This window comes from Excalfactoria chinensis, chromosome 1 (genome assembly GCF_039878825.1).
Source record: "Excalfactoria chinensis isolate bCotChi1 chromosome 1, bCotChi1.hap2, whole genome shotgun sequence".
In the NCBI taxonomy this organism is placed as follows: Eukaryota; Metazoa; Chordata; class Aves; order Galliformes; family Phasianidae; genus Excalfactoria; species Excalfactoria chinensis.
In genome coordinates this window covers 64,586,937-64,612,222 of record NC_092825.1, presented here as the reverse complement: position 1 = coordinate 64,612,222, position 25,286 = coordinate 64,586,937, and the positions used below count along the sequence as shown (strand labels likewise).

General features: G+C 39.8%; 1 protein-coding gene across 1 annotated transcript in view; it reads left to right on the top strand.

Annotated features, from left to right (window-relative positions):
- Nucleotides 1–25,286, top strand: part of ITPR2 (inositol 1,4,5-trisphosphate receptor type 2) — a 254,839-nt gene that overhangs the window by 180,922 nt on the left and 48,631 nt on the right. The window contains exons 41-45 of the mRNA XM_072331407.1: nucleotides 136–392; nucleotides 1,299–1,499; nucleotides 3,204–3,314; nucleotides 9,303–9,398; nucleotides 10,577–10,696. Coding sequence (XP_072187508.1) covers nucleotides 136–392; nucleotides 1,299–1,499; nucleotides 3,204–3,314; nucleotides 9,303–9,398; nucleotides 10,577–10,696 — 785 coding nt within the window. The remainder of the gene's footprint in view (nucleotides 1–135; nucleotides 393–1,298; nucleotides 1,500–3,203; nucleotides 3,315–9,302; nucleotides 9,399–10,576; nucleotides 10,697–25,286) is intronic.

Genomic DNA, 25,286 nt, shown 5'->3' with positions numbered 1-25,286 from the left:
GTAAGTTGCCTAGAGGTCTTTGAAAAGTTAGGCAGCAGAAAAGAAAAAGTTGCATTCATTGTTGTTGTTTTCTTATTGTTTAATTAAACAAGCAAAAACTGTTTCAAAAATTAAGGAAAATTATCTTGTTTTCAGTGAAGGATTCAACGCTGCATCTGAAAGAGGGTATGAAAGTTCAGTTAACAGAAGCATCCTCTGCAACATCCAAGGCTTACTCTGTGTATAGAAGAGAAATGGACCCAGAAATAGATCTTATGGGCTCAGGATCAGATGCTGCTAATGCAGAGGAAAAGTCCACAGAAGAAGCAGTAATGAGTCCTGCTATTGCAATCATGCAGCCAATACTGAGATTTCTCCAGCTTCTGTGTGAGAACCACAACCGAGAGCTCCAGGTAGTGTTTTAGAGCCAGGCTTCAAAGGAAGTATTACAAGAGCTGGAACTTCATGAAGGAGGAAGAACATGCCTGTGCTTAGCTTCTGTTACTGAATATGGGTGTCTAAAATATTGTTGTTCTTTTTGGTCCATGTGATAAAATAACCCTTTTCAAGAACTACCTGCATGCTCAGTTTAAGTTTATGTTTATGCCCTCAAGAGTGGTGTGGGAACCACAGCATAGCCATATGGAATTGAGAATTTCCTAAATGTTCCAGTTAGTGTAATTTCTATACACTGATAGTGGATCAACTACCATAAGTTTAAAAACCACGAGAGGCTTCTGGACAAAGTTTTGGTACTGCTCTTTTCCCTGGGTGTTATGATTGAAGGCTGTAAGATGCAGTGTATCTCTGCTATCATTTCCTCTGGCGGATATTACTACCACCACAGAAACTTTTGCAAAATGAGTTTTCTGCAAATATGCTTCAGTGCGGTGACCAGTAGCCTCCTTGGAAGCAGGGTTGGGGATAGCTGGAACTAAGCTGCTGTTGTGCATTGACACTTCTGTAGAGCAGTCTAAACATGCAGCTATACCAGTTCATTTGTGGGACAAGACCCTCCAAGTAAAGGACCATAATAAACAGATGGGGTAGAGCATCTGTAGGACAGAAGTTTGCAGATGTTTGCAAAGCTTGTGTTTCTAAGCCCTCCTTTCCCTAAAGGTTTAATCAAATAATAGTCCTCCACTGCTGCACTAAGACAATTTATTTTCTACAGTGTAGTATACTCCAGTAACTGAGGTAGGGCAATCAAGTGGTCATAAATTGAACCTGTCAGTAGTTTTATGAAAAAGATTATGTTCAACATGATTCTAACTCTCTCATTCTTCCTATGTTTTTTGTTCCTTTTCTCCATCCACCAGAATTTTTTAAGACATCAGAACAATAAAACAAATTACAACCTTGTTTGTGAGACACTTCAGTTTTTGGACTGTATCTGTGGAAGCACAACAGGTGGACTAGGCTTACTGGGGCTTTACATCAATGAGAGAAACGTAGCTCTGGTGAACCAGACATTGGAAAGCTTGACTGAGTATTGCCAAGGTCCATGCCATGAAAATCAGGTAGGGCTTGAATAGATGCAGAACAATCTACCTGAATGTATGGGATCTTTGTGCTTATCGTAAACTCTTTAGTGTTGTTAATAACATAAGACCATGTGCGATTACTGTGATTAAGCTGAACACATACCACACCTGCATAAGGCCTGGGAAATCCTTTCAAGCCAGAGCAGAAAACAGACTCCTCCTTTAGCCTGTCAGTTTACATACGGGGCTTCCAGTCCTTTTGGAAAGAGTTTAATGTCATATAATTGGGTCCATAGTTTGAACCTCACTTCATGAGACTTTGGATTTCAAGTCACAGCTGTGGAATTACATTACTACTATAATAGTGTTGTTTGTTGTTGTTTTTTCCCTGTTTTCATGCATTTTACCTTTTCAGGTTTTTATATAGGATGCTCATTTTTACTTTCCCAATTTAACCTAACTGCCACAAAATTTAACTTAGTATTCTGCTGCGCTACCTGTAGACATCTTTAATGAGTATATCAATAGGAAAATGAGTGAGGGTAAAGAACACGCTTCTAATCAAATACGTGGTCTGTGCCTTCACCAAAGCAGCCTTTTGAGTTGTGGCTGTTGGTAGCTGTCTCTTCAGTGCTATTCTGAGGCAATATAGAAATGCAGAGTGTACTTACATGCTGCTGTATTTGATCTTGTAGTAAGGTTGTCACCGTGGATGAAATTTCAGAATTTTCAATATGGATTAATGAAGGGAAAATATCAGTGGGTGAAATTACAAAGACACAATCTATTCTTGATACTAAGGACAGCTGAAGAAATGCATACAGTATTAATGTTCCTTCATTAACATACATAAATGAAGTGCAAAGTGCTTCTATTTCTGTTGTTGGTTATAAGTTGACATTACTTAAAACTTTAAAAACAAGCAAACAAAAATCCTTTCGTAGGCAGAGTTTTTGAACAGTCGTATTTGATCCATTAATTAAAGGAAAAACATTTGTAAAAAATAATAATTTCAGTGGAAATTAAAGAAAAATCTGTTTTCAGGTTAACTTGTTCCCTAACTTTACAGGTAATGGAAGGGAATGATTATTAAGGCTTAATTGCTTGGCTTACCTGCTGGGAAGTCACTCAGGTTTAGAGTTATACTTGTTTAAACCATCTAAAAATCTGATGAAGTGAATTTTGGAGTCAAATGCACCGCACTGTCATTTTCATCTGTTTGTTTTGTGCTTGTTTGTTTTATCCCTCTGTCTTTCTTGAAAACTTTTCCTTTCATATTGTCCAATAAATCTATTTGAAAAAGCAAGCAAACAAACAAATACCATAGACTTATACAACTGTCATCTATTTTACATACATTCCAGTATGACTTTTAAGCTTCTGTGTCTGTGTGTTCAGCCAAATCTGGCCATGCTCCTGTGCACTGTTGCCTGTAGCTTGTACCACACTGTGTCTAATCCCGTTTGTTTCACTGCAAGCAAATTTTAGCTTGCACTGCTTTTTCCTCACTTGTATACTTCACTATTGACAATGTTGGGATTAGCTCTGTACTACGTATTTCCCCAACACCATTTGTAGCATGTTTTCATGCTTTGGCTATTGTAGGGTTGTCCAAGTTCTGGACCCTTTCTTTGGAAATCTGCTGCTTATTCTCTCTCTTCTCCCCACCCCACTCCCAAATCTCAGTCTTTTTGTTTTCCTCCCTCCTCTCTCTTCTGACTCTCTTCTCTTATTTTCTAGACCTGCATAGCTACCCATGAATCAAATGGGATTGATATTATAATTGCGCTCATCTTGAATGACATAAACCCTCTCGGCAAATACTGCATGGACTTGGTGCTTCAGCTAAAGGTACAGTAAATGTGAATTTGTTTATTTAAATTTGAGTAATGGCAGAAGACATACCTATGCAAGAGCTCCAGGCAGCCTGACATTTACTTAGTCTTGCCATAGTGCGATATACTCGGTAGCCCTGGAAGACAAATGGTGCACATGGATTCAGCTCAGCTTAATCTGCATAAGATCCTCTACCATGGGCCTCTTGACCCACTGTCATGTTTGGGAGTATACCCACAGCTTTTTTTAAAGAATCCTATCAAATAGATACAATATAGCTAGTATGAAGAGTCTACGAGGTGGACATAAAGTCCCTAAGAAATAGCTATCCTATTAAGGGGAAGGAACATTCATTCTCTGTATATACAGAATGCTGTGATTCTGTGAACTTTTAAAAATATTTGACAAGGATATGTTGTGAAAAAGAGTAATATATCAGATGACCTGCAGTTAAAATGTCAAATAATTTTGGCAATGCAGTTAAAGTGTGTTTTATTACCCGTTGCAGTATCCTATGAAGAGAAAGGTGAAGTGTAGAGTGGGGGGGCCTGTATTTTGTTTTGTATTCTCTGGAGAGTTAGATAAGTTTGTCTGGTCTGTGTGCCATTGCATGCTAAGAGGAGCTTTGCAGCTCTACTCTCTGACAAGTAGGGTAGAATATGTCCAGGAGGAGCCATGATTTAATGTTGTTTCTTGCCTTCTGGATGAAGAATTTCCATTGCAGATGGTTCGTTTCCTCCCCCAAACCAGCAAATACTTTGTGGTAGCTGGATTGCATCATGCTGGCAATATTATGAACATCTAATAAAATAATTAATACAGTCGTATATCATGTAAAACGAAACATTGAATCAACAGTGTTTTACAGATGATTTTAATAACTGTAATTACATGATTGAATGGCAGTATAATTCAGGCCCCCCTCAAGAAAAACACTTAAGCAGACATTTAACTTGGAACTCACAGATAGTTCTTTCAAGTCCAAATTTCAATCCTTGTAAAGACCAGTGCCATTTTAATTTGCTGTTGTTGTGAAGCTAGAAAATGGTTGTTAAACATCTTTGCTATGCAATTGCCACTAATGGAGTTTACTGGCATTGCTGCAAGGACCAGTTTGGCCATATTCACAGGACGCGGTATGTCACACTGTTACTTAAATAGCAAAAGTTGTAATGAAAAGTACCAACGGGTCAAACTGTGGAAGTGATATTAATTTGACAGAATCAGGGTCATTTAGGTTAGAAGGTACGTCTGGAAGTCACATAATCTAGCACCAAACAAGGTCAGCTAGAGCAGGTGGCCATTTGGAGATGTCACAAACTGTCTGGGCAAACTTACGGTACTTGCCTGACCTCAGAGGAAAAAAGTATTTTCTTTCGTTAGATAGAATTTCATGTGTATTTTAATTTGTACTCATTACCTCCTGTCTCTCTCATCAAGTATTTAAACACACTGATAGGATTCTGATGAGCCTTCTCTTCTCTGGGCCAAGCAGTCCCAGCTCTTTCAGCTGGTTCTAATGAAAAATGCTCCATTCACTTATTGGTGCATCCATGTGCTGGACAATAAGTCCATATTATTCTGGACAGAACTGGACACAGTACTGAGCCGGATGTGATATCAAGAATTAGATTATTAATGTTTAACACTGACAGTCTGTCCATGCTTATAGGCAACTCTGAAGTCACAAATATGTAAGTTTTACAGTGAAAATACAAAAGTTTAAGTATAGAGGCTCACACACTTGCATATACAAACAAACTCAGACACTGTTTTCAGAGAACATTGTATGCTGAGCACACACCCCATAACCAAAGCAAAGCCCATGAAGAATTATATTTTCCCATACCATCTTAATTTGGCTTGTTTTGCACACACTTTGTGATGTGGTATATAATTACATCTTCATGTATTATATTTTCCATTGGATTCCTGAATCATTTGGTGAGCAGGACAGACAATGTTCACAGAGTGAACAGATGGACAATGTTCTGTTCTGTCTTTTATTATTTTCAATATGGCACCCCAGCCTTCCTTAGTGACTAGTATTAAGTCCTGGCACAGAGTATGACCTCAGTGTCTGTCACTGTATCTAGTGGAAGGATGAAGAGATGTTGTCATTCTAGTAACCCATGTAATTCACTGGAAAAGGGTGGAGAGAGTAATATGGATGGTTGCTTTTTTGTTGTTTTTTTCGTAGTACTGTGTGAGATGAGAACCCAGGAAGAGAAATGAAGGCCAAAAGCATTTGGGATATTAATTTTATAGCACCTAGGGACTGATTTTTCACAAAACTAATGTGTTTCAAAGAACTTTAAACTGTATTTTCAAAGTATATGGCCTCTTTTCATTATTGATATCTGGGAATTGAAATCATGATGTCAGAATCTCAAGGCATACAGAAAATGAGGAGCAACGTGTTAGATTAGCATCTCAAACTCAGGTGTAAGTGATTGGATAGGGAAGGAGGAGAAAGTGACTTATGAGTCAGGAATTTCCTTCTTTGGGCCAAAAAATGAAAGGGTGTGCCTGCTTGCTGAACTTCTAGGCACACCACTTTTTCTGAGCAGTAGCAAGAAGCTGGCTGTTAACAACAAGTCCTACCCACCCTCTATCTTTCTTTACTTACAACAAGCTACAGTAGGCTTCTCTCTACTCCTAGGATTGCCTGCACTGGCAACAACTCCAACACCCTTATCAGACCTGAGTGAGTAGACTGGGGCTTTCCTCCACTGTTTCCACTTCTACTTTCTCAGGCTACCTGGCAGTCTGTCTTATCCCCTTCTCTACTCATTTTGAGATCCTACCAATGTTACCACACCTGATTTGCTTGCCATTGTAAGGGAACTCTTCAGCAGAAGTAGAACCATGTAGTTCTTCACAACAGCACTCTGGGCTCAGCATCTGATCTCATTCACTGTGCACACTCAACTTTTGTGATGTAAGTTGGCTAGAGTCTGGCTAGACTTTTCCAGTGAGTGGTACTGATTTTATTTCAGAAAGAAAAGAGTGACTGCAGAAAAATACATATGGAATCTTGTTCACCTTCGGTGATCCCAATCTGATCTTCTCATCCATTGTTCTTGGTCCTCATCTTATCATTGTGTTGGCAAATCCACTCTCCTCTTTTCTGACTTCTCACGCAACTTCCAGTCTCCTCTCCCAAAAGGTTCTAGTTCTTCAGTCATGTATGAATCTTCCTTCTTTCCACATATCCCTTCCTTTTCCTTCTGACTTTTAATCCTGCAGTCCTCCAGTTCTCAATCCATATCTTATGTAATTGTTTCGAGTTCTCTGTGTGCATTTTCAAATCTTTATTTCATTTCCATGTTTTCTGAATTTCAATAGCAAATGTTTCCATTTCCACATTCTATGAGGTACTCCATACATATCTCAATTGCACATAAAAGCACCATTTGAATTGCCTATGTACATCTTGCCTCGCTTCCGAGTGCTGCTCCAGTAGAGAAGGGGAAGCCTACTCTATTTTGGAGGCCCACCTAGGGCTTGGAGCTGTAACATAGGACTTAGGAAATAGTTCCTAATTCTTTTTGGTTCCCTGACTTTGGGTCTTTTCCTTGCTAGTCCTAACTTCGTCCTCACTCTTGCTGCTTTCATTTTGTGTTTTCCTACAATAAGCTTAAGTCCCTTTTCAGTCTCCCTTTTGACCAAGTTCCTCTTTCAGTCTCTTTCAAAGTAAGCAGTCCTTCCCTCTATGTTCCACAAGCCTAGGCAAATACCTAAGAGCATCCTGCGTGTGGGGTGGATTAACCAGTGCAGTAGTACAGGCTGGGTACTGACTAATTGAGAAGTAGCTTTGTAGAAGGAGGTGGCTGTCCTGGTAGAGAAGTTGAACATCAGTCATCAGTACCCTCTCACAGCAGAGAAACACAACCATGTCTTGGACTGTATTAGGAAGAGTGTGGGTAGTACATTTAGCAAAGCGATCTTTCCCATCTGTTTGACACTTGCTAGTCTGCATCTGGAGTATCTTGCCCATTTTGGAACTCTATAGAGCAGGAAAGGCATTGTTGTACTGGAATGACTCCAGTGGAGAGCTATTAAAATGATGCATGGTGTGAGGTTCAGCTTGCACAAGATTTAGCTTCAAGGAGATCTTTTGCTGTCTGCAATGACCCCAGGAGAAGATGGAGCCAGCATTCTCTTGGAGTTGCATAGTGGAAAGATAAGGAACAGTAAATACAAGCTGGAGTACAGGAAATTCTGGTTAGATACAATGAAAACTTATTTTTCTGTGCCGGTCAATGAAGCTGGGAATTGGTGCCTGAGAAGCTTGTGGGCTTCATTGTGGCCTTCCTGTACTTGAAGGGAGCATATCAACAGGAGGGGGAATGGCTGTTTACAAGGGTGGGCAGTGATAGGACATGGGGGAATGGTTTTAAACAGACAGGGGAAGTTTAGGTTAGGTATTAGGAGGAAGTTTTTCACTCAGAAAAACTCAGTGGTGACACACTGGAACAGGTTGCCCAAGGAGGTTGTGGATGTCCCATTCCTGGAGGCATTCGAGGCCAGGCTGGATGTGGCTCTGGGCCGCCTGGTCTGCTGGTTGGAAACCCTGCACATAGCAAGGGGGTTGAAATTAGTGATTATTGTGGTCCTTTTCAACCCAGGCCATTCTATGATTCTATGATTCTATGATTCTATGATTCTATGATTCTATGATTCTATGATTCTATGATTCTATGATTCTATGATTCTATGATTCTATGATTCTATGATTCTATGATCTTTGGACCGCAGCTTGACACAGCCCTAAGCAGGGGCTTTGAGCAGAGACTAGGACTGCTGAAAGATCAGTGCAGAGAAGAGCCTTGAATGCATGACTTCATCGTACAACCTGTATGATTTTGTGATTCTGTGCCAAATGAGAAGAAAACCTGTGGGCTTTTAGCTGTGAAACTGGCAAGTTTCTGCAGTACAGTATTCAAATCATAGTTTCAAAAATACTTAAGAATTGTACAAATTTGGCTGGGTTTCCCTACATTATTTTCTTTTCTTGGCATCTGATGTTCCACAGTTTCAGCTCTGCTAACAAAACTTGGGTATACAAGCCCTGCTTAATGCTGAGGTAGTGAGGAAGCCCCAGTGAACAGGTGAGCGTGGGCATGGTGTCTCCTCAATTTATGAATTCTATCAGATTTATAGCTGTTGTACTGACACCTCCACCACGATGCTGAGTTACAGAGAAGTGAAACAGACTTACCCAGAATCACACAGGAAGCTTCTGGCAGAGCTAGGAACTGAACTGTTGTGCACTGAAGCCTGTTAGGTTAAGGTGCTTAAACCTCACAATTCATTCTTTCTTTCCTGTTCATAATTGATATAACTGGAAGTAAGACAGGTCTTCAAAGTCTAGGATGCTACAGAGTTATGTCTGCTGAAGTTCATAGTGTTTAATTGGTGGGAGAGATCTCAGACAGGAGCGGATGGTTGACAGTGCAAAGGGTATCTTTATACATTCCCCATGGAATATTTGATAGCGAAACAAAGTCTCAGGCATGTGTGAAAACAGTTTGTTTTAGCGTCTTTTAATAATAATCAATTAGCATTTATAAAAAACAGAGGGGAAGGAAAACTGCCTGAATGATGAAGCCTTTTGTGTAATGCATTTTGTAATTACCTCTGCTGAGCGTTGCTTTAACAGAATGCCATGGTAAAAATCGCTGGGTGAGCAAAAAGAGAGGGAAATGGGATTTCATTTCTAGTTCTTTAGAACAAAGTTCTATATTTGAGTCGGAATTTTTCAATATTTAAAATGCTTCTTCCCGCATAGCATGCGGGGTTTGTTGGCCTTACAGTACGCTGACATTAAAATGGGAGGAAAGCCCTATTAAATATGCCAGTAAAATAAAAGATGCAAGTAGTTCAAAATCGTATCCACTAAAAGAAGCGGTCCTAGTAATTTCAATTAAAACAAATGCAAGGATGGCTAATCCATGAAATAGATTTGAAATTTGCATTAACTTGATTTTGTGTCCCTAGAACAATGCCTCCAAGCTTTTGCTGGCTATTATGGAAAGCAGGCAAGACAGTGAGAATGCGGAAAGAATCCTTTTCAACATGAGACCAAAGGAACTGGTGAGAAAACTTGTGAATATTCATAAATCTTCTGGCTGAAAAGAAGTCCGTCATTAAAACATTTTAGAATGGTCTGAGTCTTAAACTGAAGAGTGTTGGCAGCACGCAGTGACACAATGTATCAAGATAGTACTAATTCACAGGAAAGTGCTTTGAAAGGATCAAGCACGCATGATTTCAGTCTTTACGACTTCATTATTTTTCTCCATTCCAAGCACTTTTCTGTAATTGTTTCCTAACTAAATTATCCTACCCTGGTAGACTGTCTTCAAGTACACTTTGTCAGGGGCTGGGAAATTAAGCTTGAGCAGTTTGTGAAACAGTGCTAACAGAAATGTATGCGTGTGTCTCTGTCTGTCTGTGTATTTACACGTCTCATGAACAAACAAACAAACAAGTTACCAACAGTTGTTGCTGTGTTATGGAACAAGCGCGGTACTTGTTTAGGTATCCAGGAATTTTGAATCAATTAGAAGTTTGGAGAAATTGTTTCTAGTCAAAGAGTGACTGGAAAACCTGTTTTGTAAGGAAATATGTGGGCATCAGTTCCTGCGCTTAGACAGAGCCCAGGGATCTGCTGGCTCCTGGTTGTCAACCCTGCAGTGGCATGTCAGCACACTGAAGTCACCCCTAATGTACAACTGCAAGATCAGTCCCTGCATGGGCAACTGAGGACTTTTGTCTTTCTGTCCTGCAAGAGACTTTTGTGTATTTTGGAATTACACCAGTACACTGCCCAGATCTCTGCCTCGCTTTTCTTTCTGGTTTAAGTATTTCTTTTCTGTTATGCTGTATGAAGAGCTCTGAGTTATAGTGCAGCCTGCTGTAGCCAGACAAGGATTGTGTCTGCGCTGTAAGTGCCTAAAGAAACTGCCTGTGATATCTGTTGATCTGTCTTTAGAAGCGTTTGTGAGAATACCTGTTCATAAAGACAGCGTTCTTGTTCCTTTCTCGTGGTTAAAGAAGTTTTGCTGACAAGAAGTATAGCACTTTGGAGCTTCATAAATACTTCAAGCTCTTCTTTATTCAAAAAGTGTACCTCAGACTGCTTGCTTTTCTCTCAGAACTACAGGGCACCCATCCAAGCTTGGGCTGAACAAAGTGAATATATTCGAACATCGTGTGCTTTTTTCCCTGAGAATGTCAGTTATTTCATCTTGATTTGGTTTGTGTTGCAGGTGGATGTGATGAAGAATGCATATAACCAAGGCCTAGAATGTGACCATGAGGAGGAAAATGGAGATGATGGCATCTCCCCAAAAGATGTTGGCCATAATATTTACATTTTGGCGCATCAGGTATTCCGTATCTGCTGTACAATTGCTTCCATAAAAGCGTTGCATGCTTAAACTCCACTCAAAACCTGTCTGATCCAATATCCCTTCTTATGATTTCTGTCTTACATTTGTGTACAACATGTCCTTAATTGGAGTGCTGCTGATAGCAGGACAAGTAAGCAGCATCAGTGTAAGTGGAGGCACTCTGAGTAATTTGGTGTGCACTGTTTATGTGAAATAACAGTGTAGAGCAAAGTAATTAATGTACACTTAGTTTTGTCTTTCTTTAACATTAACATCTCATTTATATAAATCAAGTTATTATTTCTACATTTTAATTAGTAGCTTCAGTTAGGATATCAGGTGAACTTGAATTGAAAATATTCAGATTATTTTAGATGTGTTCTTTACTCAGCTAATAAGAATAGTTAAGCATTTTTACTCTTTTCTCCTTTACTATCAAATTTACTTTAATTTCCAATTGTGTCAAGAATATTGAAAAAATATGAAAACCACATGAATTTTATTGTATCATAAATGGTAGCATTTTTTGTTTCAGAAAGGGCCATGCTTTTAAAAATGATTTTACTAAGAGACAGATTCTTATCTCTCTCTTAAGGGAGATAAGGGAACATTCTTTATTCATTATAGTTGTTAAGTGTAAAGATTTAAATGCTCAATGAAAGAAGAAAAATCTTTAGTTACATTGGTATTATGCAATGTTTTTTTCAAGCAAGGAATGGAAAAACAGGTACTGAATTGTGCTCATATGCTTGTAGCATATTTAAGTAAGTAAGTCTTGCTATTATGTTGTTATGGATGACCACACTGTACTCTTGTGCTGCATGTAGGACCGTACACAAGGTACTTGTCAAAGATTAGACAATTTTTGAAAGGAAATTTAGCTTCTTACCTTGTGTGACTGTTTACTCCTAGTATCAAAACTTGTAATGAAGATTTACAAATCTGACAAATCAAAATGTTGGTATTTTATGTCAGCCCATGTTAAATGACCTTACAGCGTTCACGACAATGGGAAGTAACCTTTTTGGAGTAGAAGACAGGTCTAAAACTATGTCTGTAGTAACTGCTGGGATCATTATAGCAGAAGGGTCACTCCGAAGAGTATATGAGTAAGCTGAGGTGTAGAATAAATTCTGCCCCTTTTCATGTGCTGGGGAAGCCCACGAAATCCCTCTATGTCTATTCCAAATGCCTCATCTGTTGTGGATATTTTGGCCACATAAGTCTCATGGCGGCAATTTATTCTTCTCCATCCAACTGTATAGGATGAAATGACATGACTGGCTCTGTACACCATAAAAACAATGATCTTGTCACAGAAATGACTACTTTAATCTTCTCACATTTCTGAAACTATGCACGTGTCTGTTTACAGTAGCTTTGCAGCCATGTCAAGCCCACTATCAAAACAGCAATGGAAGGGCAGGCAGTCTGGGGCCTTTCCTTCTCCTCTGCTGATGAAAAGCTATGATTCTTGGCACAGGACTGCTGGTTCTTGACCCCAAACTCTTTCTCTTTGTGCCCTTTCACTCACTCTGGGATGGGCAGGATATGAACTTGGTCCCTCCTCAGTAAAGCCATTGTTGCAGGGTTCCTTTTCTGGCTCCACTCTAAATACCCGTTTCTACTTTGCTGTGTCTAAGGTGCTTATTGGCAGCTGGGCCTTCCACTTGGCTTAGCCAACCTAATTTTACATGGTGTTACATTGCTGTACTCCTTAAAGTTTCAAAGTCCACCTGATGTTGTTCTTTCCCTACAGCCAACATGTCTCGTCCATCACTCTCCTGACACTTGCATGTGACTACTTGCTTTAGTTGGTGCCTCTGTAACAGCAGAATCAAGACCAAGAGTTCCTCTTTTTGCTGTTAGAGCCTTCAAACAGAGACAGTTTATTCTGGGGAGCCCAGACTTTCAGTTTTTGTCGTTGCACTTTTCAGGACTGTGATGGGTTCTGCATTTTGCCACCCCTACATCCTTCCTTGCCCTTCCTGTGGCTGATTTTACCAGAAGCAAAAGGCATTCTTGTAAATGCTTCATCTGCAGCGCATAGAAACTTTTAAATAAGTTGCAAGCAAAGCTGAGATTTCTGTTATTAAGTCACCCAGCTCCTACCTCAAATTCACATGCAAGCACGCATATGCGTGTGCATGCACACACATAAAAACACACATACAAAGAGCCTGGGACGTGGTGGTAAGATATTGGCTGTTAAATATGCCATGTCATGGCTGTTACCACTTCACTTCCTTGTGTTTCTCTGTCTTCGTTTCTTCCCTTTACATCTTCATCCTCGTCCAGCCTGCCATGTACAATAGTTGTGCTGCATCCCCTTCATTGGCTTCAGGACAGTCCAGACACTGTTACTTTCTACTTTTTCCATCCAACATATTATGAGCAGAGGGGAGAATGGAGCACTACTGAGAGAAAACAGAACTGAATTGGCCGTGAGGAGCTACCCTGATTTGCACTCATACTCCACAGCCTGGCTTTGGGACAGGGACTCATTCCAGATGTACCTCTTCTGCAGCCGGTTGTGGATGAGACACAAACTGGTGTTTGAGGTTACATCCTTTAAAAATAAGCCTATTATTCCACAGGTCACAATTATCTTGAAAATCCATGGAGAAGATTCTTTTTTTCTTTGTCTTGTTCCAATGTCATGTTCAGAGCAAAGCCTTGAACTTGACAGTGCTAATTTCTTACAATAGTGTCTCGGGTGAATACCAGTGGTGTGCTACAGATAGTTCCATCAGTTCTTTTCAAGCTTCAGTCAAAAAAGATTGGTGTGGTGTTTTTATTACTGTCCTTTCTAAAAGATCCTGTTAAAGCAGGTTATACTTTGTTTTGCAAAGCTGCTAAGGCCATCCTCAAAGAGACTTCATCTTTATGTGATGTCTCTGTGGAGTTTACAAAAGCTTTTTGACATGGCAGTGCACAATGGTTCAATACTTACACTAATGCCTCTGCAACTGAGAGGTGAACAGGAGAATTAAGTTTTTGTATGGCTACAAAAAATAAATGAAATCATAAAAGGACAAAAAAAATTTCTCACTTTTCTGGTGACTGCCTGAGCTTCCTAGCTTTTCGTTATAGAAAAGTATTTCAGTAGTTTGTAAACTAAAAGTGCTCCATAAGAGTTAACAGTATTTCTGTGAAGTTCGTGACCCCTCTACATTTACTCTAAAATAAGAAAATGCACTGGTTATAACCACAGGTTTCTATAGTTTGCATGCATGTATTTATGTACTTCTGTTAACTGCAAATTCTTTGGAGTGCTGCTCTGTGCTTTTCAGCTAGTTGCAAACTCACAAAGCCCTAGCAGATATACTGTGCCTTTCAGAACGAGTTTATTCATGAGACTCAGTGAATATTATATATATTTACATAGCTTCTAGTCAGCTTGCAGAGAATGCACTGTCATCTACTGTAGAACTGTGTAGACACATCCTCAGTCTGAAAGGATGTGAGTGGGTAGGAGATAGGGAGGCAAACTGTAGTACTACAACAAAATTTTCAATGCCTTGTGACTCCTTCCATCTTGTTCCCAAAGCTTTTGCAGGAGTATGGAGGTAGTGACCTAGTGTGGCATCCCTTTTATGATGCGTGTTCTGAGGCTCTCAGACAAGCAACATGTTACTTAATTTTAAGCACATACATTAGTGTCTTGCTGAAGAAGTGTCTTAAATTTCCACCTTAGTCCCTTTGTAACCTCCAGGTGAGTAGGTGGGATCTCTGTGAGATTAAGCTAATTTAAATCCTAAGGGAGTACTGAAACTACTTAGATGAATATGATAATTTCCTAATGGCACTGAAACTTAGTGAAAAAGTTTCCTCCTACCTGCAAGGTTAGAAGAAGTTAACACTGCTTGATATCAACGTGGTTATACAGAATAAACGAACATCAACTCGATCGAGCCTATATTCTGGTTGACTGGTGTAGCTAGAAGTTCTCTTTTGTCAATAAGTTCTTAAAATAAATGTAAAAGAAGCAGGATTTGGCTGTGAATTGTAAGGTTTTTACTGCATATACTACTAAGCAGACTGTAGCAGCTGGAGGTAGTAAGTCGTACACCTTTCCTTGCAAGGGCTAATTTTAAAAGAACTGAGCAAAATAAGTCATTCGGCCAAACAGATTTGTCTGTATAAAGAACATTAATAACATAATCAATACTTCTTTATCAAATATTGCAGACTTTATCAGAATAGTCTTACTGCCATGTTTACTTCATGTAGTGTGCAGCATATTGGTGTAGGCACAATAGGAATCTTTACTGACTAGGCTTTTCTTAATAGGTGATATTGATAACAATGGCGACATCAATGTCCAGCTCAGGAGTAGGGATACACTGCAGGCTATTTTTTATACAAGTTGGTATTTTTGACACCTGAAATCATTTGATATCAAGGCCTGGATGTAGCACAGTCACATAGGAGAAACTTAAGGCGATTTTTGTTTAAAATGTTGCCATCCAGATATGTAAAATTCTCAAATCACGAAGCCTTTGTTTCTGTGGTTTTCTGTTTATCACACCATCTGTGTCTTCCACTTTATTTTCTGCATCGATGTTGTGCCTAGATCCACATAGTTCTTGAGCTTTCTACAACAGAACAGAGAAATTACAGTAATAATAGTAATTCTGGAAGAATTAGCTTTGCCTTGCATGGATTTTGAAGCAGTTAAAAGCTTTAGTTAATTTTGTTTCCCCCTCTCATAGTGTAGGTAGTATTATCCAGTCTTACAGATAAAGACACCAAGCCAGAAGCAGCTGTAGACAGCAAGTCATTAGCCGTCATGGGAAGAGAAGACAGCTTGCTTGATCCCCAGTGCCTTGCTTTAACTGTTACACTGGGTTTCCTCTTATGCTCACTTGATCCCAGCTATGTTACTAATGAGCAAAATTGGCATTTAATTGCTAGTACAGTTGACAGTTGAGAAGTGCATAATCACTGAGCACATTAATACTCCTAGAGTCTTTGAATGAAATCACTGTAAAATATATTTTTCAAATAAACTTTTATGTGCTGCTAATATTGTGGATTGTTAAGGCAGGAACAGTTTTCACAGTATAACATATGTAAGTGTGAGAGGGGCTGAGGGATACTGGATGTCTTCTAGTGTTTTTTTGTGGGTAGTTATTTTTGATGTAGCGTGGAGCAGCTGCTGGCTTTTCTTCAGTGGGCTGTATTCTAACATTTAGGCAGATAACCTTAGACCCTTGTTCCTCCTTTTCTCTTTCTCTTTTGTGTCTGTGTATGTGTGCACGTACAATAGAATATATTTGCTAAAATATATGCTATAAGATAAATGTAAATTCTCATACACATCCGTTTGTCTTGATTGGCATGCAACTCAAGTCAGGACAAAAGATTCCTTTGCAAGAAGTTGGTTAAAATTATGTGAACAGATTTTCCATGGTTTAATACCTGGGGAACATGAGAAGTATCACTGCGAATATGTTGCTCCAGATATGAGATAGCATCACTGCCTGTAGCTCGTCTTTTGGTGTGAGACTCCAAAGCTTTCTGAACTGACAGGATTGTCCCAAGCTAAAAAACAGTATTCTGCATGAAGGAAATCTGGCTGCAGTCAGGGATAAATTTTAGGTGACATTTGACTATTCAAAAAGAACAAATGATGAAGAAAGCAGAAACAAATTACTTAATAGTGTGCATTTACTAGCATCTTCCATAAGCAAAAAGCAAAGAAAAAGCTGGAAGACTGTTCAGGATAGAGAATGGCTGGAAGTAGTTGCAACCCCAGTAGTCCACAGCAGGCATTAGATGACTAAATAACATTATTGTTATACCTTGGAAAGTATATGTTTAGGAGCCAAGTACAAAAATCTTGCATGAACAGTCTTTCCCCTTTCCCCTGTGTGTCTGCATGTTCATTTGCAGCCTGTAACATTTATCTAGAAGAGATCTCTCCTTCCTCATTAGAACTGTGAGTACTCAGAGCTCTTCACTCTGAAAAGAAGTTGGGAAGCAGCTCTCAGCTCCAGCAAGGATCCTCCAGAAGACCCGAGATCTTATGCCTGCACTGTTATGTGAATTTTTAGACCTGCTGACTAACAATGCTTCGTTCTGCCAATACGGTATTGGTATATGCCTTGCTCAAAAAATACGGCCCATTAACCCCATAAGGTTCTGTCTTAGAAAAGCATTAGGCTCTGCTGACAAACATTTTAAGTTGATTCTATTCCATGAACATTATGGCTTAATTCATATGGATTTTTATAAACTTCTCATTGGCGAACTCTAAAACAGTGGTGGCTTCAGTAAGTGAGGTAAGGGTTTTAGAAAGAAAGACCCAAATGCAAAGAAGTCTGAGCTTGTATAAATGGATGTGCTGTACCAGTATTGCTGGTTATTCTGAGTTAAAGTGTAGATCCAGTCCCATTTTATATCACAGTGACCTTTTCCAAACTTTGTAGCTTATACGAATGATCTTGGCAGCAGCAGTTTTCAAACGTTCTTGGAGATAATCTTCCCAAGCACCTGATGGCACCTGATGAAAAATACTAAGTGTACCTAACTAAATAGGGCTACCTTTTGAGGTCAGTGAGTGATCAAACCTATCCCTCACGATAAACCTATCTTTCAGAATAAGCAGGTCTGAGTCTGTGCAGTAAGGATGCTCACTTTCACAGGACAGGGGAAATTCTTGGAGCTCGAGGATGCTTTTTTTTTTTTTTTCTTTTTTTGCTTTTTTTTAAAGTCTTTGCTGAGATCTGCAGCTTTTTTGTATTCTTTTTGTTGTTGTTTTGTGTCTTTCTTTTAACAATAAAACTCCTACTATTAGCAGTGCCAAAACAAAGAGCTAATGGGGACCAGTCCCAGGAATCGTGACTGTCAGGGGACTCGTATCCTTGGCTGCCAGACCTGAAACTTCTCATAGAACTTCTATGCTCCACATGTTGTTTTGTAGTTATCATCCTGATGAGACAGGCTATGGCATCAAAATGACACTGGCTAATTAAATGTCAGCAGAATCAGAATCTGTTGCAGGGCTTTTACACTTAGATTGCCAAGATTGAAACAGAAACCAATGACGCACATCACCCTCCTTGCGGCTCATTAGGATGGTATATAACTCTACCTTTAGCCAGCTGCAATATAGAGAGACAATATGGAGGCTGCTGCAGGGGCTTGACACTAATGAGCAACTGAAACATTAAACAAATGTCTGAGGCTGTTGTTAGGTCTCAGGTTAAAACCTTGGCAACTTGTCCTTCGTTGTTAGGTCTCAGGCTAAAGCCGTGGCAACTTGTCCTTCGATATTTTCTTTTTCTTCCCTTCTCCTTGGAAGCACTTTCCTCAGAACACTGCCATGACTTTGACAGAGATCTACACAGGGACCTCTGTTTCCCACTGGAGTTCTGTTGACTTGGGTTGCAAGGAGCTGCTGGGATTCAGGCTAGAGCTTTTTACTGCAGGCTGGCCATTAGCTTTATTTCTACAGCTCTAGAGTAAGATCAAGGGAATATTATACATATATGTGTGTTTTACTATGTGTAACATTAATGAGGGATGTATCCTGTTTGACTGTGGTGGCTGAACGTTTCACTAATGCACAGGTGGTCCTAATATTTCTGTTTTGTGGGTTTCTTCTTCTATCTTTAACTTCTGTAATCCTGTGTCCTCCTGCTTTGTGGTTTACAGCATTTTTTTGTCATTGGGAAATATGCTGTATTGGTGTTGAGGCCCAAACGTTAGACCAGAAGAAATATCTTTTCTTTGTCAAATGTCCGCATTGTGAAATCTTCACATTAGTCTGTGGTTTTACCCTGAAAATTGGCTGTGGGAGAATGACATAGTCTTATTTAAGATATTTTCTGTTCTCAGGCTCCATTTACAAGCCTGCATTAGTAATAAACATACTATCTTTTTATTACTCCCTGAAACAGTATGGACTGGAGAGAATGACTTTAATTCTCTCTTGGTTCTTTATCACCAGCAGGACAGTTACTTAGCTTCCAGGTTTAAGGAGTCTTCGTTTAGCTTTATCCTCAGCTGGTCTATGTGGGAATATCTCCACTGAAGGTAGGCAAATAATGCTCATTTACACTGGTAGAGAACTTAACTTTAGCCTTCAAGCTCCCTGCTTTGCATCTTGTATACACAGCCTTCATTATAGTGATGATATGCGGGCCAAAAAGAAAGCATAGCTTGACTTAAAGCTTCTCAATTGAGTTTACATACAGGAGAATTATGCTGAAATAAAAGTCATTTAATTTGTAAAGAGTAAACTCAATCCAGAAGCCATTGAGAGACGATGAATGTGGAGCCACACAGTGCCATCTTTACAAAATCACTCTTCAAAGTGAACTGCACTTTCAGTTGCCCTCAGCTGCAATGCTTGCATGTTGTCTGCTCAGAAATGTATGTAATAGAGCTACTTTCTTTGTTCCGATTGCAGCAAACACCCCTTATTAAGAAAGCTGTTGTACATAAAGTGTTGAATTGTAGTCATCTACTGCAGGTGAAGGCTTACTCTGGGCACAGAACTGGGACTTTTCCATTAGAGATGACCTTCAAATGAACCAAAGTGCTCTTTTTCTAATACATAAAGCACAGCTAAAGCATTTTACTCAGAGCAAAGAGGAACTTGCTTTGTTTGTTTTGAAGGGAAGTGAGGGTAGCCTTGGAAATATCATGAAAGTGAAGTCTGTTCTTACTTAATATTATCAGAGTAGTTTTAATAAACCTCAGATATCTGCATGGTGAAATCCTACACCTTAATTAAAAACAGAGGGAGTTGTCTTCTCTGAGAAAGACATACATTTTTACCCCTGTAAATTGTTTGATAGTCACTGACATAATTATAGGTTAACAAAAATAAAGAGCATTAATCAGAATATCAAGATATGTCTGCTCCTCACAGTTGCTTAGTCTTAATTCTCATCTCCTCTGATGTCATAATTTAATTAAATATCTCTGTCATCATAGAGTTTTCCAGAGTAGACAAGATCTGAATTTGCTACCTTAGTTGCCTTCCTCTTTGTTTCGCTTATTTAACACATAAAGCATAAAAATGAGGTCCACTTTGCACTCTTTCTGGAGCAACAGTAGGAGTTACTGATTAAAAGTGTACAGAAACAAAACATATTCCCTGTTATGTAATGTATAGGCAGTGAGTTTCAACATTTGTTTTATGAATGGTTTGTGGTAGCCTTAAACGAACTCGGACTTTTCTTTCTGTGAGTTTTCCTGCAGAGCACCATTTAGCTGCTAGTTGGTTGGGCAGAGCAACATTTGTGAGCATTTCATGTGGAATGAGAGATTTTTTTCCCTCTTTTTGCTCTCCCACCTTGATCTGTTATTTCATGAGTACCAGATGAAAATGTTCTCCTTAGAATATTAACCATAATACAGAGTTGGAAAAAGGACTTTGCTATTTTAATTTCTCTTCTCTTTATTCCTATGCCCTAAATTATTTGTAAAGACATTTTTCCCTGCTAATTGGAGGATTGGGCAAATGTTCAACAGCATGATTGGAAAAACTGGAAAATCTCACCACTGTAATTATATGAAGGGAGACGTCTCTCATTCGTAGTCTATCTCCATACTTGGCAACTGTCCTGTTTCATACCCGAGAAGGTATGAAGACCACTGTAAAGGCTGGGAAATGCATGTCTTTCATGAATTAGAGTGCTTGTAGCTTCAGCTGCTTACATGCTACTTTAGTCTGATATGGTTTTGACCCTGAATGACAAGGTTATAGTTTTCTCTGTGTTATGGAAATACCTGTCCAAGAGAGGAATACTAACAGGATTGTCTATGAACAGACTTACTACTTCGCTATAGACACAACAAGTATGAGGGCCACATAATGACCACATCTCAAATGTTTTAATTGTGGTGGCTGACCGAGGACTCACACCTCTTTTCTGAGCTGCCTCGAAGATCGGTAGCTGGCTTACCTGAGCTTGAAGAACTGCTTGTACACGTATAGTGCCACTCTTCCAAGATGTAAGAGCATGAAACAGAGCTGGCCAGTATGCCACAGACTGGGCTGATGAACTGCATCCAGATCAGGAAGTTGCGGTGTACAAAGTACACAATGGAACTGTTCTGCAAGCGCATGAAATTGAAGCTTAAGGGTGGGAAAACATGTGGAGGGACCTGGAGATGATGCAGATCTCATGCATCAAGTCAAAGGCTGATTAGTTTGGTTAGACTCTGGAGAAGGAGCCCATTCTGAGAGTATTAAACTGCAAGTTACTTTCTTCTCTGCACTTGGTGTCAGAGGAAGGGAAGTTGTCTGGCATTATGGAAATAAGGAAATATTGTCATTTCTAGGGCTTAGAGACATCCATCATGTGTGGATAGCTAGCCTTCCTTTCTTTAGAAGCCATGTGTTAGTGGTAGATGGATATTTTGCAGAAAATCACTGTTCTGACTGAGAATCTGGAAATGGAGTGCTTGAGAGCAAGCAAAAAGGATTTTCGAGAGTTCCTCAAAGGCCATGTCATTCACAGCTCTCTTATCTCAAGTTTATGTATTTATTTTGTATGTGTGTAGAGCGTTGGTGCTTTCAGAGGTGAGCAGTTCTCTTGCTATATGGGTTTGGGATCCATACACTTGCTTCTTTGTTGTTGTTCTAGATCTTTGTCGGACTGAGTTTGTACCATGTTGATGAGCATATTAATAAGGTCTTATTTTGTGTGCGGTGTTGTCAGTCTTTCATAGAGTTTGCATGTAGCTGCAGTCTTGTTTTTTTATCATAAGTTAAAGCTCTCTTTTTCTTCCTTTTCCTTTCAACTGTCTTGTTATCTTCCCATAATCATGTCTGACACATCCATTATCTCCATATGCCCTTCCCTCCTGTACTCCCAGAATGTTGCTTACAGTATTTGCAGGAGGCTATCTACAAGTAGTAGTTCCATCCTTTTGGAGCACTGAATCATGCACTTCTGTCCACATCTTATGTTCAGAACAGTCAGCATAAACTAAAAAACAGGTGTGGCCCATGTATGCATTGAGCCAGTTGGGCTCATTTTGACACTGCTGTCCATGACAGTCTACCTGTATCTTTAAGTGGTGTTGCACACCCCCTTCTTCCCCAGGTTAATTTTGTTTTGTTTCAACATATTTTGTCAGCAGATCTGACCTTTCCCCACATGCATAGTACTTTCCTTCTCTCTCTTTCTCTTTCTTTTTTTCCTTTTTCTGCAAGTAAGCTTTGCCTTTGAAAGAAGTTGTAAAGAAGACAAATGGAAGTAAAGCTCATTGAAATTTTTGCAAGTCATTTTGTCTTCTGTTTACTTTCATCAGGGATAAAAGAACAGCAAAACCACATCAGAAGTAACAATAAAATTACTGTGGGGGCTGCAAACGTAATAGTGATAGAGATCACTTAACCATGATGGTTTCTCTTCCATGATAATGTCAAGGTGTTTTATTTCTTCTTGCCCTGTGAGGTAGTTCACTGTTATCCACAAATTTTAGTGCATGTCACATAGCGGCCAGCAAGAAGAGGTGATGCCTTGGAAGTTACACAAGGCTGTGGAAGACCCAGCAACAGAATCCGGAGTCTGGACCACCCAGGGCCTTATTCATGTACCGCAAGCCATCAGGGGAAGATTAACTTGAAACCCTTTTGGTTGCTCTGTACAGTATAATCATCTAAATGAAATCAATGAATACTTGATTTGAGAGTCTCCCGTTGCTCCATCCCTGCTGTTCCTAATGTTTGTTAACAGATTGCTTTGTGGTAGAGTGCAAAGGTGCCGCTCTATAAAACCGTAATGATTTCTAGAAAGGAAGTTGCCCTATGTATTGCAGAAAGCACCATTCAATTTTGATTGGAACATGGGGAGTTGAGAAGTTGTTACTACTGTTAGTACAACCAGCTGGAATAAAAAATTCTGCTCAGCTATAGTTAAAATGACATTTCCTTTTTCTTTGCTTTCTCCCTGTCTCCTTGTTTACCTCTGGAATATGAGCATTTTCATTTGCCCTGGGCAGGGAGCTGGAGTGCAGTAAGGCCCTGACACTCAATGGAGGAGTGTCTCTTTTTCTATCTCCTGTCCAGTCATGAGTTTCACCCATTCTGTTTGCAGCTCCCTTGACTCTCTCTTTGCGTTGTTTCTCAGTCCTCAAGGGTTTTCTTGTCAGTCCTCAGGCAGATTTTAACCTTTCTTTCTCTCTAAGTAGATGATGAAGTGTTCGGTGAGTTGGCTGGGGTTTCTCCTGCTGAGGGAATTTGATGGTGCCAGATCTCACACTGCCTGGCTCTGGGAGCCAAGGGACTCGGGAAAAAGAGGAAGGGACTTCAGCTGTAAATGAGCAGAAGTCAATGTACAGCAAGGTGAAACCAGTCTGAATAGATACGATATTCTGCTCTTGCTGCAAGTTAGATTTTGTTTCCTCCCTGATGAAAGACCTGTGGCTTTTAGGCTTGTGAATTCTGCTACAGTATGTCTCATTACTGAATAGGTATGAAGATAATTTACAACGAATCTATCTGATCTCATTCATTGCATATCAGGTCTTTGCAAACAGCTCTTGCCTCATTTTCCCCAAGGTCTACAGGTCATGAACTTCCAGGACTATCCAGTGGCCTCTGTGCACTGGCATGCCAGGCAAGGCTGACAGCGAGCTGAAACTGGAGCCTGGGGTGAAGGAAGGGAGGGCATTGTGCAGTTCTGCAGCTTGCAAGCCTGACCAGTTCCCTCACTGCTGTGAGTCCCAGCAGTCAGCAATCTCTCCAGCTTCTGCCCTGCCCTTCCAGACCTGCCTAAGTGCCAGGAGTGTCCCCAGCAGAGAGCAGGTAGTGCTGCTGCCTTCATGGGTATGAGGAGAAATTCAAGAGAGATAGTGGCAAGCGTAATGTATACAGAGGTGAATTTTTCTTCTCTACTTTTAAGATTTTTGTAATACTTCTGAAGAAGACTGCTTTAATTATGAAGTGTTTCATGACACAGAAACTATTCGTGCCTTCCTTTGTGTTTCTCAGGTAGTTATCCAGAGCTTATAGTAATACTTCTTTGTCCTTTTCTAGCGGCGGAATGTCACACTTTACCAGTAAACTGATTCTTCCACGAAAATGATACCTGTTTACAAGGCACTAAGCTTCACCCATTTACATCTCTTTGTGCAGTTCCAGTCATAAATATCATCTTTATTCCATACTCTTGGTAGTCTCAGAGTGGTAGAGAGTGAAATTGATATGAACAGATCTCACAGTTTTCAGCTTGCTGTTTCTTGCTCATATTTATAGGACTCCTGTCCTTTTGGGGGCCCAAACCAAACATGGTGAAACTGGCAGGGATTTTGGTAATTCTCTCAGCTGTGTACTGGGTCAGCCTCCAGTGCAGACTATGCTACAGCATTTGAGTAAGAACCAGGGACTGACCTGTCCGCATAAAAATATAGAAGGAGGGAGTCTGTGCTTTAAGCAGATAATGAAAAATGGAAAGTTACTTTGTATTTTCCCAGCAATTTTTCTACAGACACATACATATGTACCTACATATTTTGGCACACCGATGTAGTAGCCAAGTCAGTGAGTTATTGAGAGCCTGATGACATGAAAGTTCATGGCTTTAAATCACTTTTTCATTGAGAACATTAAAATAACTACATTTATGTTTCAGGAAATCTTTCAAATAAAACGCTTGCGATAAACATGCATATTGTTGATGGCAAAAAATGTCTGCTGTCCTTTTCCGTGCTGCTGATCATATGTGTGATCCCAAATGACCATCTGATGTGATTTTACGATCGTTTTGTATGAGGAGTTCAGACTGAGCATTACTTGTAATTCTGTCATTCCTCTCTAGTCTTTCTTTATTAATGAAGCCAGCGTTCTTGATCTGTTCTAAGACTTTCACATTTTGTTCTGATGTTTATTACAGTATTTTCCAAATTTTTGAAGCAAAGGTCTTTCTAGATGAAGAACAGTTCTTCCCTGGGAACTGACTGGGAAACCAAATGATCTTTATTGATATAGATATTGCCTTACATTTCCCCTCTTTGGAAATCACTGCTCCATTATATGTTATTGCTTCCTCTTCCTTAAATGCCTTTGTGAGTAGTAAAGTACAGCGTTGACATTTAAAATATCATCACTGGTGTGGTTGATAGATGAGTGAATGACTGAGAGAGTTCCCTCCTCGGAGGTGATTTTTTTCAGGCTCTCTGCAGATTCAGGCTCTAGCAAAGGTTATGTTTTACATCAGTTATGCTCGCTGCATGCTTTTTTAGCTTCCTTTGCTTTGCATACCTGAATTGGGCTGTGGTTTTTCCTGCAGTCACTATAGTCCATGCCCATCTAGTGTCTTGTCCGTTAGCTGCTCCAAAAGGCTTGTGCAGCACTTCAGGAGCAACACAACCACATCACAGGAGTTAAATGTGAAAAAAATGTCAGTCAGAGCTTGCGTAGTCTTTATGTGTCAGTCACAGACTGTCACCTTGAGCATACTACCAGCCTGGATAAGCTGTTCATGTTTTACGTTGCAGTTTGTCACTACATTGCTGTTTTCACTGCTGTTTCTTTGATCTGAGAAAAAGTTCTGCAGTGGTCAGGAAGTCTGCTGACAATGTCCTGTTTACCCATGTCTGCCTTTGAGTTCATTACAAG